This window comes from Arvicola amphibius, chromosome 6 (assembly GCF_903992535.2).
Source record: "Arvicola amphibius chromosome 6, mArvAmp1.2, whole genome shotgun sequence".
Lineage (NCBI taxonomy): Eukaryota > Metazoa > Chordata > Mammalia > Rodentia > Cricetidae > Arvicola > Arvicola amphibius.
This window is the reverse complement of record NC_052052.2, coordinates 79833032-79846040: the sequence shown is the minus strand read 5'-3', so window position 1 is coordinate 79846040 and position 13009 is coordinate 79833032. Positions and strand designations below refer to the sequence as shown.

The following is a 13009-nucleotide window of genomic DNA, read 5'->3' as shown; positions in this document are numbered from 1 at the left end:
GGACACATACTTTCTGACCATGAAAATGAGGGTGGCTACATTATGTTGCTGTCTGTCACTGTTTGTGTGTGCATCCATCCCCTACAGAGAACTCTTTCCTGTGCCACTGGCTTTGTGGTTGGTCATGTGATGTGTTTTGGCCCACAGAATGTGAAAAAAACTAACATCTGAGCATCAGATACATTTATGCATTTTCCTAGAATCCCACCAGCTGTCTTGCTGATTCTCCCTGCCATGTAAACCAAATGTCTCTGACTGGGGCTCAGCTTCACACAAAGTTCCAGAATGACATGTAGAGTTGAGACACAGTCCCTACAGCTCCCCACACTTAACACATGTGAGAAATAAAATTCCAATTCCTGAGAGTGGAGGGAGGGTATCTGTAGAGCAAATAACTGGATGATCTAGAAGAGTCAGGCGTTGTGAAGCCTAAGGTGCTCTCAGCTTCAGTGTTGCAGTGAGCCCTTAGGGTTCGATTGCTGGCACAAAGTCTGAATACTACCATATCCATTGTCTCCACTGGATACTATGATTGTAATTTCATTTCAGTTGTGCAAATGATAAAGTTAGAAGTTCAGAGCTGTGAAATGACTTGTGCATCTCCCTATAGCTGGTACTAGCTGGGTCCAAACTTAAAGCCAGTCTTCCAGACGTGGAGATCCCTGTGTTCGAGGTCCTGAGGATGACAATCAAGGTCACCTTCTGGGCTCCACGTCCAGGTGCATTTATGTGCATGTGTATTCACACGAATTCATGCAACCTCACACGCCTATTTGAACACACACACATACACACACACATACACACACACATACACACATACACACACACACACATGGGGGTGGGGGCAGGAGGGAGAGAGAGAAAGAGAGATCCTTTAAAGCTGCTTTATTAATTTGTCTTTTGTTCCTAACTGGTAAGATTTTTATTGTTGGACTGCATGAATGCATCTATTTATCATTGCATGATTATTAACATCAATAACTGAAGGAATTAGTGATATGCTATGAATGAGTGAATGCACTTGTTGGAGCAACGATCTAAAGCCATAATTCACAGAAAGCTTTATTAAGTACTATTCCAATATAACAGAGATTCTTCAAATAAAGCTACTGATTAAGAATGGTAATAACAGTTTCTTAGATTTATGGGGCATGTTATAGTCTTCAAGTATTTCTCATATATTATGATATCAGAGAATCATAGATCATCTGAATTTGAAGGAAATGCAATAGTCATTTTATCTATTATTCCTCTCAGAATTCTAATGGTTGGGCATACAACCTTGGCTTATACAGCCATGCAGACAAAGGTTACACTGAACCCTAACTGAGCCATTTATTGCGTGAAAGTTTCAGGAAATCCAAAGAAGGTCCGTGCTGCCATGGATAGGAGTTCTGGTCTCTTCTAGGCTTCCCGCGTGGGGGTTCAACAGAACATATCTGTAGCATTTCCTGTGATGAGCTCTTTCTAAGAGAAAAGTGCCTTCAAAGGTCTTTTCTTCTACATCAAACCATATACTTCTTTTCATCATTCTTCTGAAAACATTTGTCACAAAAGAGACCAAAGATATTTTTAAAAGAAAACTCCATCATAAAAGATATTGATCTTAAACAGTTTCTTTAGTAACTTCTGTGGAAATATTTAAGACAAGATATGCCACATCAAAATGAAATGATACTATTTGTTTAAAGGAGATATGGAGCAGAGTTATCTGTCCAAACCTGTGAATGGCAACTGGTAACAATTTTTGCTGTAAGCATCTGATAATTGCAAAGGCAAATATATCCTGAAATGTCAAAATAGTAACAGTAGCATCAGCAAAATATAAAAACAAACAAACAGGCAAGCAACACCTAGATTAATGCAAAGAAGCAAGAAGAAATTCTGATCACATCTGCTAGGTGATTTTGCATTTAACCTTAAGGCCACCTGGAGCAGATGAACTCTTCCATTCCAAATAAGAAAACTTTCACAAAGAACTCAAGTCAAGTAAGGAATCCCGAGAACAAGAGAAATAATTCTTGCTCAGGGAAAAGCACGACAATTGGTTAGTAGTATTAAATGGCCATTCCTGAAGACATACAAGTAAGTAACATCATACAAACTGAGCAGGTTATATTTAGAAATATATATGTAGATGCAAGTATACATATATATTCATGAAACAACAATTAATAAAAAAAGAGGCCATGGATCTGAAAGAGAGTAAGGAGGAGTTTATGGGAGGGTTGAAAGGGAGTAAAGGGAGGGAGAAATGGTATAACTATATCACAATCTAGAAAATAAAGAAATCAGTTAAAAACACACCTCTTTGGTTTTCATTTACATATGCAGATGTTAAAGTGAGTGAACAGAGTAACTGACACTGAGAGTTGGTGCTGACTAAGAATGCAAAAGGGAGCTGCAGGATTCAAGCCAAGACTCTGTACCTGAAGGCAAATTGCTCAGCTTTCCCTGGCTTTCTTTCTCATATCGATAAACTGTTGGCATGAGCAACACCTCTTTCCCAAACTGACAAGGTTCCAAGTTCTATCAAGTGTTTTGAGTACCCGTAGTGAATACTCCATAAATATCAGGCATGATAGACCATGCCTACAGCTAACATTTTAATAACAGCTTTTGCTTTTTGAACACTTACTGACTGTCAGGCACTACGCCATGGAGAATCGTGCCCAAGAACACAGGCTCTCAATTTGGACAGACTGGAATTGGAATCTCAGCATAAACATTTATTGGTGGTGTACATGAGCAGGCTTCTAAATCTCACAAACTGCCAGGTTCCTCATCTGCACATAGGGAAAATGACAGCATCTTCTTTTAGAGGTTCTGAGGCAACTAAGCAGAAGGCTACAAGTGCTGCCTTTGACTGCCTGGTGAGAAAATTCCCCATGCCAGTCGTCATTACTGTTTATTGCAAAGGGCAGTTATGAGTGTGACCTCAATTGACTCCTAAGAAAAAGTCTTAAGAAGTGGGGAATATTGTCTCAATTTTAAAAGTGAGTGATTTGATCAAAGATATAAAGCTAATGACATAGACAGCATTCATATTAGGAATTGACTCCTAAACCATAAGATCCATTAATCTGCCTAATAATTCCACATGAGAGGGTGTATTTTCTGGAATGCACTCATGGTATCAACAAATTTAAGCTAACAACAAAGAGGAGAGACATGGTAGTCTGCTGTAGGAACTCCTTTAGCCAATAGCCTTTAAGAAACTGGCACACTCAGGGCATGGCCACATGTACTATATACACAGATGTAGGAATGTGCAGGATTTGGTACCTGTTCCCCACTCATGCAGAGGACTGCTGATCTACCCTGAAATAGAAAAACTTTTATTACACTCCATTTTGAGCTAGTGTGGGACTATTTTATTGTAATCAACAACATGTTGTGCCCGCCCACGTGGTTCCAGAGTCCATGCTTACTGCGACCAGCCCCAAAGGTTCAGGGCCCAAAAGGTCTCCCACTCCCTTCTGCCTCGCTTGATTTTACCTACTAAGCAGTTTTTTTTTTTTTTTTTTTTTTTTTTTTTTTTGCCAAAATCCTTCCACAATTGAGCTACCTCTTTGCCCCCGCCAAGTGTCAACCTGGGAAGTGCAGCTTGTTCCTGCCTGCTGATCTGCTCGTGCAGAGTACTGCTTGCTGATCTGAGAGTCTACCCCCCAAAGAAAACCTTTATTATACTCTATTTTGAGCTAGTGCAGGACTATTTTTTGTAATTGTCAACAGTAGTCAATATATTAAAATATTACATAGATAAGAAATAGAAAAGAGACTTTAATAAAGTATTAGTTTTTACTGTTTAACCTTTGCATCCTCAAAGTCTAACAGATAACAATTTTATTAGCATTTGTGAGGTTTTTTGAGATATCACCCACTTTTAGATCTAGCAAGAACTCAGTGTTATGATGCACATATTAAAAGAATTTGCAGAACAGCCCAGCAAATAGTAAACACTCAAAAGAAATGTCAGGTGTGATGACAATTCCCCCACATCAGCAACAGAGCAGCACAAATGAGACACAAGCAGTGTCTGCACACTCGTTCAACACTCGATGCTGCAGTGGTAATATTACAGCCACTGTCTCTGAGGATTCACTACACATCATGCATACTAATGCTAAGAACTATTTATATATTCTCCTCACTCTTCGAGGGTGATATGATCAGTATGGCTTTATAGATAAGAAAACTAAGTCTGAGCGATGTTCAGGGACTCAGTCAAGGTAAAAGGAAGAGGAAGAGAAAGAGGGCAGAGGAAGGGAAGTTAAATTCAGAGCCAGCTCAGCTGAATTCCAAACCTCCTTTCTCTGGGCATTTAGCTTTGTGCATGGCTTAGGCTTACAGCAGCTAAAGCTAGTGTAGGAGGATGAGATGAAGTCTTCTCTCTCTCTCTCTCTCTCTCTCTCTCTCTCTCTCTCTCTCTCTGACCTAGCTTCACTGAGAACATATTTATTGTACCATTTTTGGGGATACAGATAATCAGATGGTCAACAATTCATGGATTAGTGAGCTGTTCAAGTCAGGATGTAAGAAGTCCAAGGAGCATTTGGCTCCACCTACATGGCCATGGACTGTAGAAGGTTACAGGTAGAAGGAAGCAATTTTCCTTCATGATGAAGGAAGGAGACTCAAATTGTGAAATCCCGCCTCCACGCATCCTTCTTGGAGAATTTATTGCATGACATTGGTCTTCTTCCAAACCATCTTCAAGTGTTACCAAGGATGGAAACCATGGCTCATGCAGGAACCATGAGGCAGGAGCCAGACTTTAGCAGAAGCATGGTCACAGAACTGCCTCCACACCACACAGTCATGAGCAAATCAGTTTGCTGAGTCTCAGATTTATCTTCTTAAAGATGAGAAGACAGATCCCAGTCATCTTGAAATCCATTCTCAATGGTCACAAAAGCAAATGCTTCTCTTTGTGTTCTTGCCGAGTTGTGAGCAGCCATGAGAAGAAGAATAGAGACCATGGCTTTTAAGGCCCGACTGTTCAGGGAATTATAGGCGATGATGAGTCTAATGTAGACTTCAATTTTCCCATTCATAAAGTAGGAGAGTATAGTAAATTAGAACAAATCTTACCTTTTCAATTGAACAAAAAGTAACAGTAACAAAAACGGATGCCCTTATATGGCTCAGATGCAAGATTTCCTGATTCAAGAGCTTGGTGGAGGTGGGCATATTAGTGCAGTCTCTATTCCATACATGACAAAACAAGGACAGGTGAATTAAACACTTTGTATGGAAACACCCAGAGAGGATAGTGGGGAAATCAAACATCATGGCCGGCTCTGGAGTTGGTAATATCCCCACAGTGGCCCCATGTTTGAGAGGTCACCTTCCAGCAACAGCCACCTTTTGGTCCAGTGTCTCAAAGACTTAAGTTGCCCTTGGGGAAAGAAGGAGACAGGAAATAATCTATTCCTGATATGTGGACTCACAAGCTGTGTGTGTTTGGTGCATAGAGTATGTCAGCCTCTCCATTTCCTCCTCTGTCGGTAAATCCTGCAGGAAATTTCAATGACATCTGGTGCACGTTGAGTTAGATGAAAACTGAATTTGCTGAGCAAAGAAACAAGGTAAGAGATATGATCCTGGGGAGACTGATTTACTGGAACCAGCACTAGGCCTGGAGTCAGAAAAGATACATTTGGGGCTCATTTATAATTGAGATAATGTGATATAGGTTACTGGGTTATAGGAAAAACATATGTAAGTAAATGTTATGGCCCAAGATGGAAAGTACTTAATAAATATTAATTGAAGCTGAGTCTCGTACCCAAACATTACAGGCAGAAGAGCAGTCATGCTCCCCACCCTCTTAACATTAGATGGTACTTCAAAGCCCATAGGGAACTGAGCAAGCACACAGAAATGGTGTTTACAAATTTGCACCCCAAAATTAGCGTGCAGGCACTTACTTGGGTTGGCATGTGGCTGCATCATTTGCTAAATATATATCTATGGAAAAAGTCTACCACACACATTCCACGAATAACACAAAGGCCTTGATTTGTTCTTCCACGTGATGAGCACTCGTTAGGTCCAAAATTAACATTGCTATCTGGCTGGGGTGTGCATATGTTTTTCCAAAAAGAGAAAAATTCCACGATCTCTCAGCCCTAATCAGAAGTCTACTGTAGATTCTCACTAAATAGTGATTCTTGATGGAAGAAAGAACTAACTAAAGGAGTACAAAGTGACATTTATTCAGATCGCTCATCTTTCTGAGCTCCGTTTTTGTCTTTACATAAATTTGGGATATCATTTCCTATTTCTGTTTACTGGATCCATTCCAAAGGTTAAGTGGATGAAATAGCTTAAGACTGGCTTGTAAGAGTGTAATATTGGGGGTAACTGGCATTGTGATCAGCAGACGTCACCCCAAGCCCACCTGGATATGTCCGTTGCTGCATTTCTCTGCATGGTACAAAACCACACATCATAGGTCAGAACATGGGATGCAGTGGGTAGAGTGCTTGCTTTACAAGCACAGAATCCTGAGTTTGTAGCCAAGACTTCATATGAAAAAGCTAGGTCGGGTAGCATACATCTCTAGTCCAGCACCGGGAGCCAGGGACTGAAGAATTTCAGAGGTTTCTGGTAAGCTAGTAGAGCAAACCAGTGAGCTCCAGACTCAGTGAGACACTGTGGCTCTGGAAATAATGTGGAGAGAGATGGAGTAGGTGCTAACTTTTGGTACCCACACACACACACACACACACACACACACACACACACACACCTTGAATACTAACTTTTTAAAGAAACTATTACTAGAAGATTGCTCAGTTGATAGCAGCAGCCTCCTCAGAGGAGACAAGAGATTGACACAGTTATGCCATTTGACAGACTTAGAAGATGCCTTTGCCTCTCTGTGCTCCCAATCTCACTTCTAATATGCAGGCGATGTGCTGTGCTTTATGCATTCTTGATTTACTACAATGAGGCAATTTTCATAAATGTGTACAACACAGTGCTGGACAAGTGGGAGATATACAAGGACGTCTCCAATTGAAAGATAATAGAGCCCACAGGACTCAGAGCTGGTCTTAATACTCGAGTGCTATGGCATTGCTTGCAGGTTATGGCAAACTGAGTAAGTTTATTTTTTCTCCCCTCTTCCAGAGTACTCAGCAATTAGAATGTTAGAGGAATGGTGGCACCATCCTGCGTGCTGTACTGGCTACATCTAGCCCATGCCTTAATTCTACCTTGTAATAGGTGTATCCTTAAAGCTCTTGCCATATCAGGACACATGGGAAAAGGCATCCTCCTCTTCCAGTTTTGTTCCAACTTTGTATGCTTAGTAATTCTTGGAGACACTGATTGTATATAGGAGCACAGGACCCCAGCCCTCAGCCAGGCAAGACAAGCATGTGATAGATGTTAAACAGCTATTCCCAGACATGTCAGCCAAAAGGCCAGAGTCGGATACCCTTTATTTTCTCCTCTGAAGCACAATTACTTTTTCACAACTTATGGATGATGGATGTGATTGTGTCAGTCCAGTGACACCGCAAAAGTCACCTGACATGCTGAGGATCACACTGTTCTCTTACGGGCATACTCCAATTCTTCCATCTGTAGACAATCACATACTCCTTTCTGTCCCCGCCCGCATGCCATGCTCACTTACTCACCATCACAGAAATGTGCAGGATATGCATCTGTTCCTCGACGATCTCTGAGGGCCCCTGGAGTGTGGGAGCTGTGGCCTGGGCCAGCTGCCCCGAACTGCTCATGGAGACATGGAAGTACAGTGTGCCATTCTCTAGCCACTGCTGCCTCCAGTGCACCAGAGAAATGTCCGCCGCTGTGCCAGACATCTCTGCAAAACAAGACCGAAAGCTGTGGGTGAGCGACATGCCAGGCTTCTGTGCTTTGGGGGCAAAGCTACTTCACACAGCCATGAACTCAGAAGCCAATTATTATGTCAAGATATTTTTTCTATAAACCACCTAGCATCCAGGAGTCATGACTTTCATTTTTAGATGGGAAACTGTGGTCAAGATACTCCTCGTGAAACACAGGACTGGAGCTACCACTTGATCTTGGTGTGTCTGCTGCACTTTTTCCAAGACCTCATGTATGATAAAGTAACTCTTCTCCCAGAGTAGAATAAAACTAAACAAATGGATAAAAAGTGTTACAGTTTTCTAATGTTGTAAAATAGCACATCTTTATGTATGATTTTCACAGACACTTATCTGGAAGTCATCAGGGTAGAAACTCAGAGTTGGAAATACCCAAGAGAGCTTATGATTCAGCTGTGGCAACGAGGGTCAAATCTGTTCAGGGAAGGGCCAGACAAATGTGCTATTCTAAGCTTTTCTCAAGGGCTGATGAGCACAACTCCATTTTGAGAAATGTATGTTACATGTTCCGAATCAAGAGAACTTTGCCGCAGATGCCTCTACTGCTTAAAAACAATTGAAGGAGATTGGTGGTGGCTCTGTCAGTTAAGCCTCTCTCATGCAAACATGAGGATCTGACTGTTAATACTCCGGAACCCCTCGTAAATTTTTCAAGTGTAGTAGCATGTTTATGTAACTCCAGAGCTTCAAAGTAGAGAGACTTAGGTCCCTGGAATTCACTACTGAGACAGAAAAGCTATGTCAGTAAGTTCCAGAGTCAGAGAGAGGCTCTCTCTAAAAAGAATATAAGCTGAAGATTGATTGAGGAAGACACCCAATGTTGACTTCTGGTATTCACTTACATATGCAGATATATGCATGAACACACACACCACAAACAAACACACACACACACACACACATCAGATTCATTACATAACTCCACTGATGTCATGTAGCTGGAAGGAAATTAATATTTTCTAGTAATTTATTAAATCCAATATCCTAATTTGAAGATCCTAACTCTGTGCTTTTATCTGTTTATAAATACTTTTTAAAATATCATGTGAATAGTAATTTTATTTAATATTATATCACCACCATAGTCTCTTATTAGGTAACAAGGGTGGCAGAAGAGCTTTCAAAAATAGATTTGCTTGTAGATTATAAATTATTTCCTTAGTGCCTTCTACTAAAGCAAAGCATTACGGGAAACATCTCAAAAGAACAAAGCCTATGAGTGCATCTATGAATATAGGAGAAAGGAGATGCGATTCTGGGAGAATTACCAGGTCTGCAGTCAAGTCAGAATTACACTGGGAGCCAGATGGCCATAGTAGTGTCCAAAGAAAACATTGAGTCTTAGTAGTATCTGAGGCTTAGAAATTTGGTCCACTACAGTCACAGAGGTGACCTTTGAACATGACCCCTACAAAACCCAAAGGTATCATGTGCATTTTCACAAAGAGAGCAGGACTGGTGATACAGGCCTAATCCAAGCTCTCTCTTATGCAGTTGTCTCTTCTCATAGCACAATTGCAGCCCTCTGCTCATCTGGAGGCACTGAAATGTCTCCTTGGCTCAGACAAATCCTAAGGAATTTTCTCATGTACTCCAGTCCCAAAAGACTTTATTTTCTTAAGGTAAGCAATCAAACATCCTTAGGGAGGAATGCCTGGCACTTAGTAAGGGCTATGAAGAAAGTTAGTTATGATTTTTTAAATTAATTATTGATTTATACCCATAATAATTATTAATATGGATGGGATCTAATCCAGTCACTTGTTGTGAAACAAGGCTAGTGATATCCTTGATGGTGTTCTCTTCAGTGTTCCGCTCTGTTGCAGAATCCTTCATAATATAGCTGACATGCCTGCTCTCTTAGTCCCCCTATCCATCCATTTAGATTGGGGCATTATCCTCTTATTTCATGGCTTCCTACAAATACTTCCTATCTTGGTTACCTCCACCTCCCCACTTCCTTTTCTGTCTATTCTCAACCACAAAATACAACACAAATCATCTCATAGTACTGAACATCCAATTCTAAATATTTCCAGGGTCTCCTCCCTCATTGCAAAGAAAAGACACAATAACCAGAATGATTATTAATGATGAATTATTATTCCAAGTGCATGGTCTTGGACTGCTTGAAGGATTAGCCAGATATGAAGCAGAGATAGAAGTAATCACAGAAGCTAGTCAACTCTTCGAGCCATAAACCCCAAAGAGGCCTGAGAGCTATTGTGGTACTTAAGTAGAAGATACTCACTGAGTCTTTCTCAGTAATTTCACTGTGCTGGGACTGGGGTGATCTATTCTGCTACTAACCTATGTTTCAAACTCAGGACCTGGGACACTAGCAGTCTTTTCTGGCAGAAACCACAGTAAGATGGAGGCATTATAATAAATGGTCTTGCTTATCACTTCACTTGTTTTGCTAAGTGCATCAAAGCCCAGAACTAGAGATTCAGGGAACTGAGGCTAACCCAGCACTGAAGGGTCTAAATCACCAAAGCAGTAGATATGTAGCTGATACAGTCTGGTTTAGACATGCAGAACAAGCCCTGGGATACTGGTGGGAATCTGAGTACCCATCTCCTGGAGCTGTAAAATCACCATGGATGAGACTTTTCCCGCTCATGTTTATTAGGCAACAGAGGGTTACAGATGGTTAGTGTCTCATTTAAGGCCACTGGTGAAGCTGTTCTCAGCTGGACCCAGTGGATTTCCAGTCAACACAATTTCTACAATGCCAACTGCACTTGCAGCATCTCCTTTTCCTTGACTAAATTAGCCCATGAACAAAACTAGATTGAGCTCTTTGTTTGCTACAGCAATGAGTGCACAGTCAGCAGACAGTAAATGTTAAATGATAATAACAGTGTGTGAAACACAGTAAATATTGAATCACAGAAGATAGCTCCGGACTTACACTATTGTTGGGGCAATAGGAGAAGAAGCAGGAAGCTGCAAAATGAAAACTACTTTAGTGGAAGCAAAAATTCATGCTACTCATTCATTCCCTCACTACTTCATTCATTCAATGTAACTTATCATGGTCTGAAACACTTTCAGGCTACTTAGCAGCTCAGAATAAGGAGATAAATGAAATGCCTGCTAGGAGTTCAGAATCTGTTAGCAACAAAAGTTCTCTGTAGTCTGCTGTCTCCCAGCTCTGTGCCATGACCTACATACATGAATGTCCTCTGAGATTCTGAATTATCTGACTTATCCCTTCCGTACTGAATGCCCTTCACCATGAACTATAGCCCTATACGCCTTAATATATCTGTTAAATGTGTTAGCTGCTTCTTGTATCAGGTAATAAGCATTTTCTGTCCAATCTTCCTGCAACTCTCCTCCCAAAGCTGAAAAATTGGTTTCTTCTCAGTATTAATCCCCCAATCCAAATGCCACCAGCTCTGTGAAGTTGTGCCTGAGCACTCAGGCTGAAGGACTCCTCCCTAAGCACATTCAATCTCTTATATGCTTTCTTCACAAAAACTTCTGATAGCACTTGTGATTATTATAAATTTCTCACAGTTATTTACTTGAATATGTGTTTATTCTCTGTCTCTCCAGGAGAGCAGAGACCTTGTTTGCCTTATGTCCTGTCATTTCTCAAGCACTTTGCAAAGTACTTGGCATATCATAAGTTTTCAGGAAATAATTACTGCATCTTTAGTGTATAAGTAAATATATATTTACATATGCGTATATAAATACACTTATGCATATCCATAGTAAGTTGGTAAATTTAGTAAAAATATAATTCAGGATGTTAAGTCTCATCAGGGAATTAAATGAAGAATAAATACCTGTTGGGAACTCAAAGTCAAAAGGAGCCTGCCCAAGCTTGGAGACCAAAACTCCACACAGAGGAGCATAGGCACAGTTGAGGGCAGACACTGATGTTCTTCAGGGCTGGGAAGATATCAAGAACCAGCCAGGCAACCCAGAAAACAGAGCAAGGTATACATGCAAGAGTGCAACAAATGCAATGCCAACAGAGGCAGGGATTTCAGTGCGTGTGTTAGAGCATCTACTTTATGTGGCAAGCAGTCAGGAACTGGCAGTGCAAGCTTGATCAGAGAGCCAATCCTGTGTCCATTACAAAACAGGTCAAAGAAATTGTAGCATGACCAAAGCCAGCTCTTGAAATTGCCTGCTGATTGATTTTCCAATTGCATTTTCCTTTTTTTCTTCCCCTGGTCCCTCCATATAAACATTTCATTGAAGTCTTCAAGTCATATTACAATCAAACTTAAAGCAAAAGGGGACTAAACACATTTGGTCAGGAACCAAGACGATTCCCATAAAGGCAGATTATGCTGACATGATGAATATAAAATGAAACAGCAGATATTAAAGTGGGAGAATTGGTGCACCATGCCTTCCGGTGGTAGGCTGACTCCAGCGCTTTCCTCTCTCCCACCCTGCGAAGCTTGGTTTTTTATTGGAATCATAAAGAGATACAGAGATTGCCTTTTCACCTTTCTCAGTTCCCCCCATGGGGTGCAACTTGTGAAATATTCAACAGCCTCAATCCCCTCCACCATCCCACAAAGCCAGGCAAGAGGATCAGCCTTCATCAGTAATTCTGCGGAGCCTGCTACCATGCCTCAGAGGCTACTGATGCCTTTCAGCCTCCTGAAAAAGAAATAAAAATCCCTAAGGCGTATTATGCTTTTAATTGGCTTGTTCTTCCTAATCTATGGCACTCATTGTATTTTTATTTAATTCCTGAAGGTCATTATGAAAATAAGCGGTGCTTCTGATCTCCAGCCATCCTGGTAACATCTCCCAAGTGGCTAACTAACCAGACTCCTGCTTCCACAGCACCAGCTGACCCTTCAATTGATTATTTGCAGAAATCCAGGGAGAGCGTCTGATGAGTTTGTAAATGGCTTGGCCTCACTGAGGAAGAGGAAGACATTATATACAATTGCCTCTAAGAACTTACAGCCCAGGCAGGAAGAGTTGGGTAAGGCAGTAATGTTAACTCAAGCTACCCTTGTCACCAGCTATTATAGCTTCACACCTGATCATCGTGCACCCTCAGAGTGGGTCTAGAAAGTAATTGCAAAAACACGTCCTCTTCTTAATCTCTGTAATGGTTAATTAATGCAAACCTT

The 13009-nt window shown here is 41.0% G+C and overlaps 1 protein-coding gene across 3 annotated transcripts in view; it reads right to left on the bottom strand.

Annotated features, from left to right (window-relative positions):
* Astn2 (astrotactin 2) overlaps window positions 1-13009 on the bottom strand; it is a 980272-nt gene that overhangs the window by 840282 nt on the left and 126981 nt on the right. For all 3 annotated transcript variants that reach the window (XM_038333150.1, XM_038333151.2, XM_038333152.2), the window contains exon 2: window positions 7659-7846. In XM_038333150.1, coding sequence (XP_038189078.1) covers window positions 7659-7846 — 188 coding nt within the window. The remainder of the gene's footprint in view (window positions 1-7658; window positions 7847-13009) is intronic.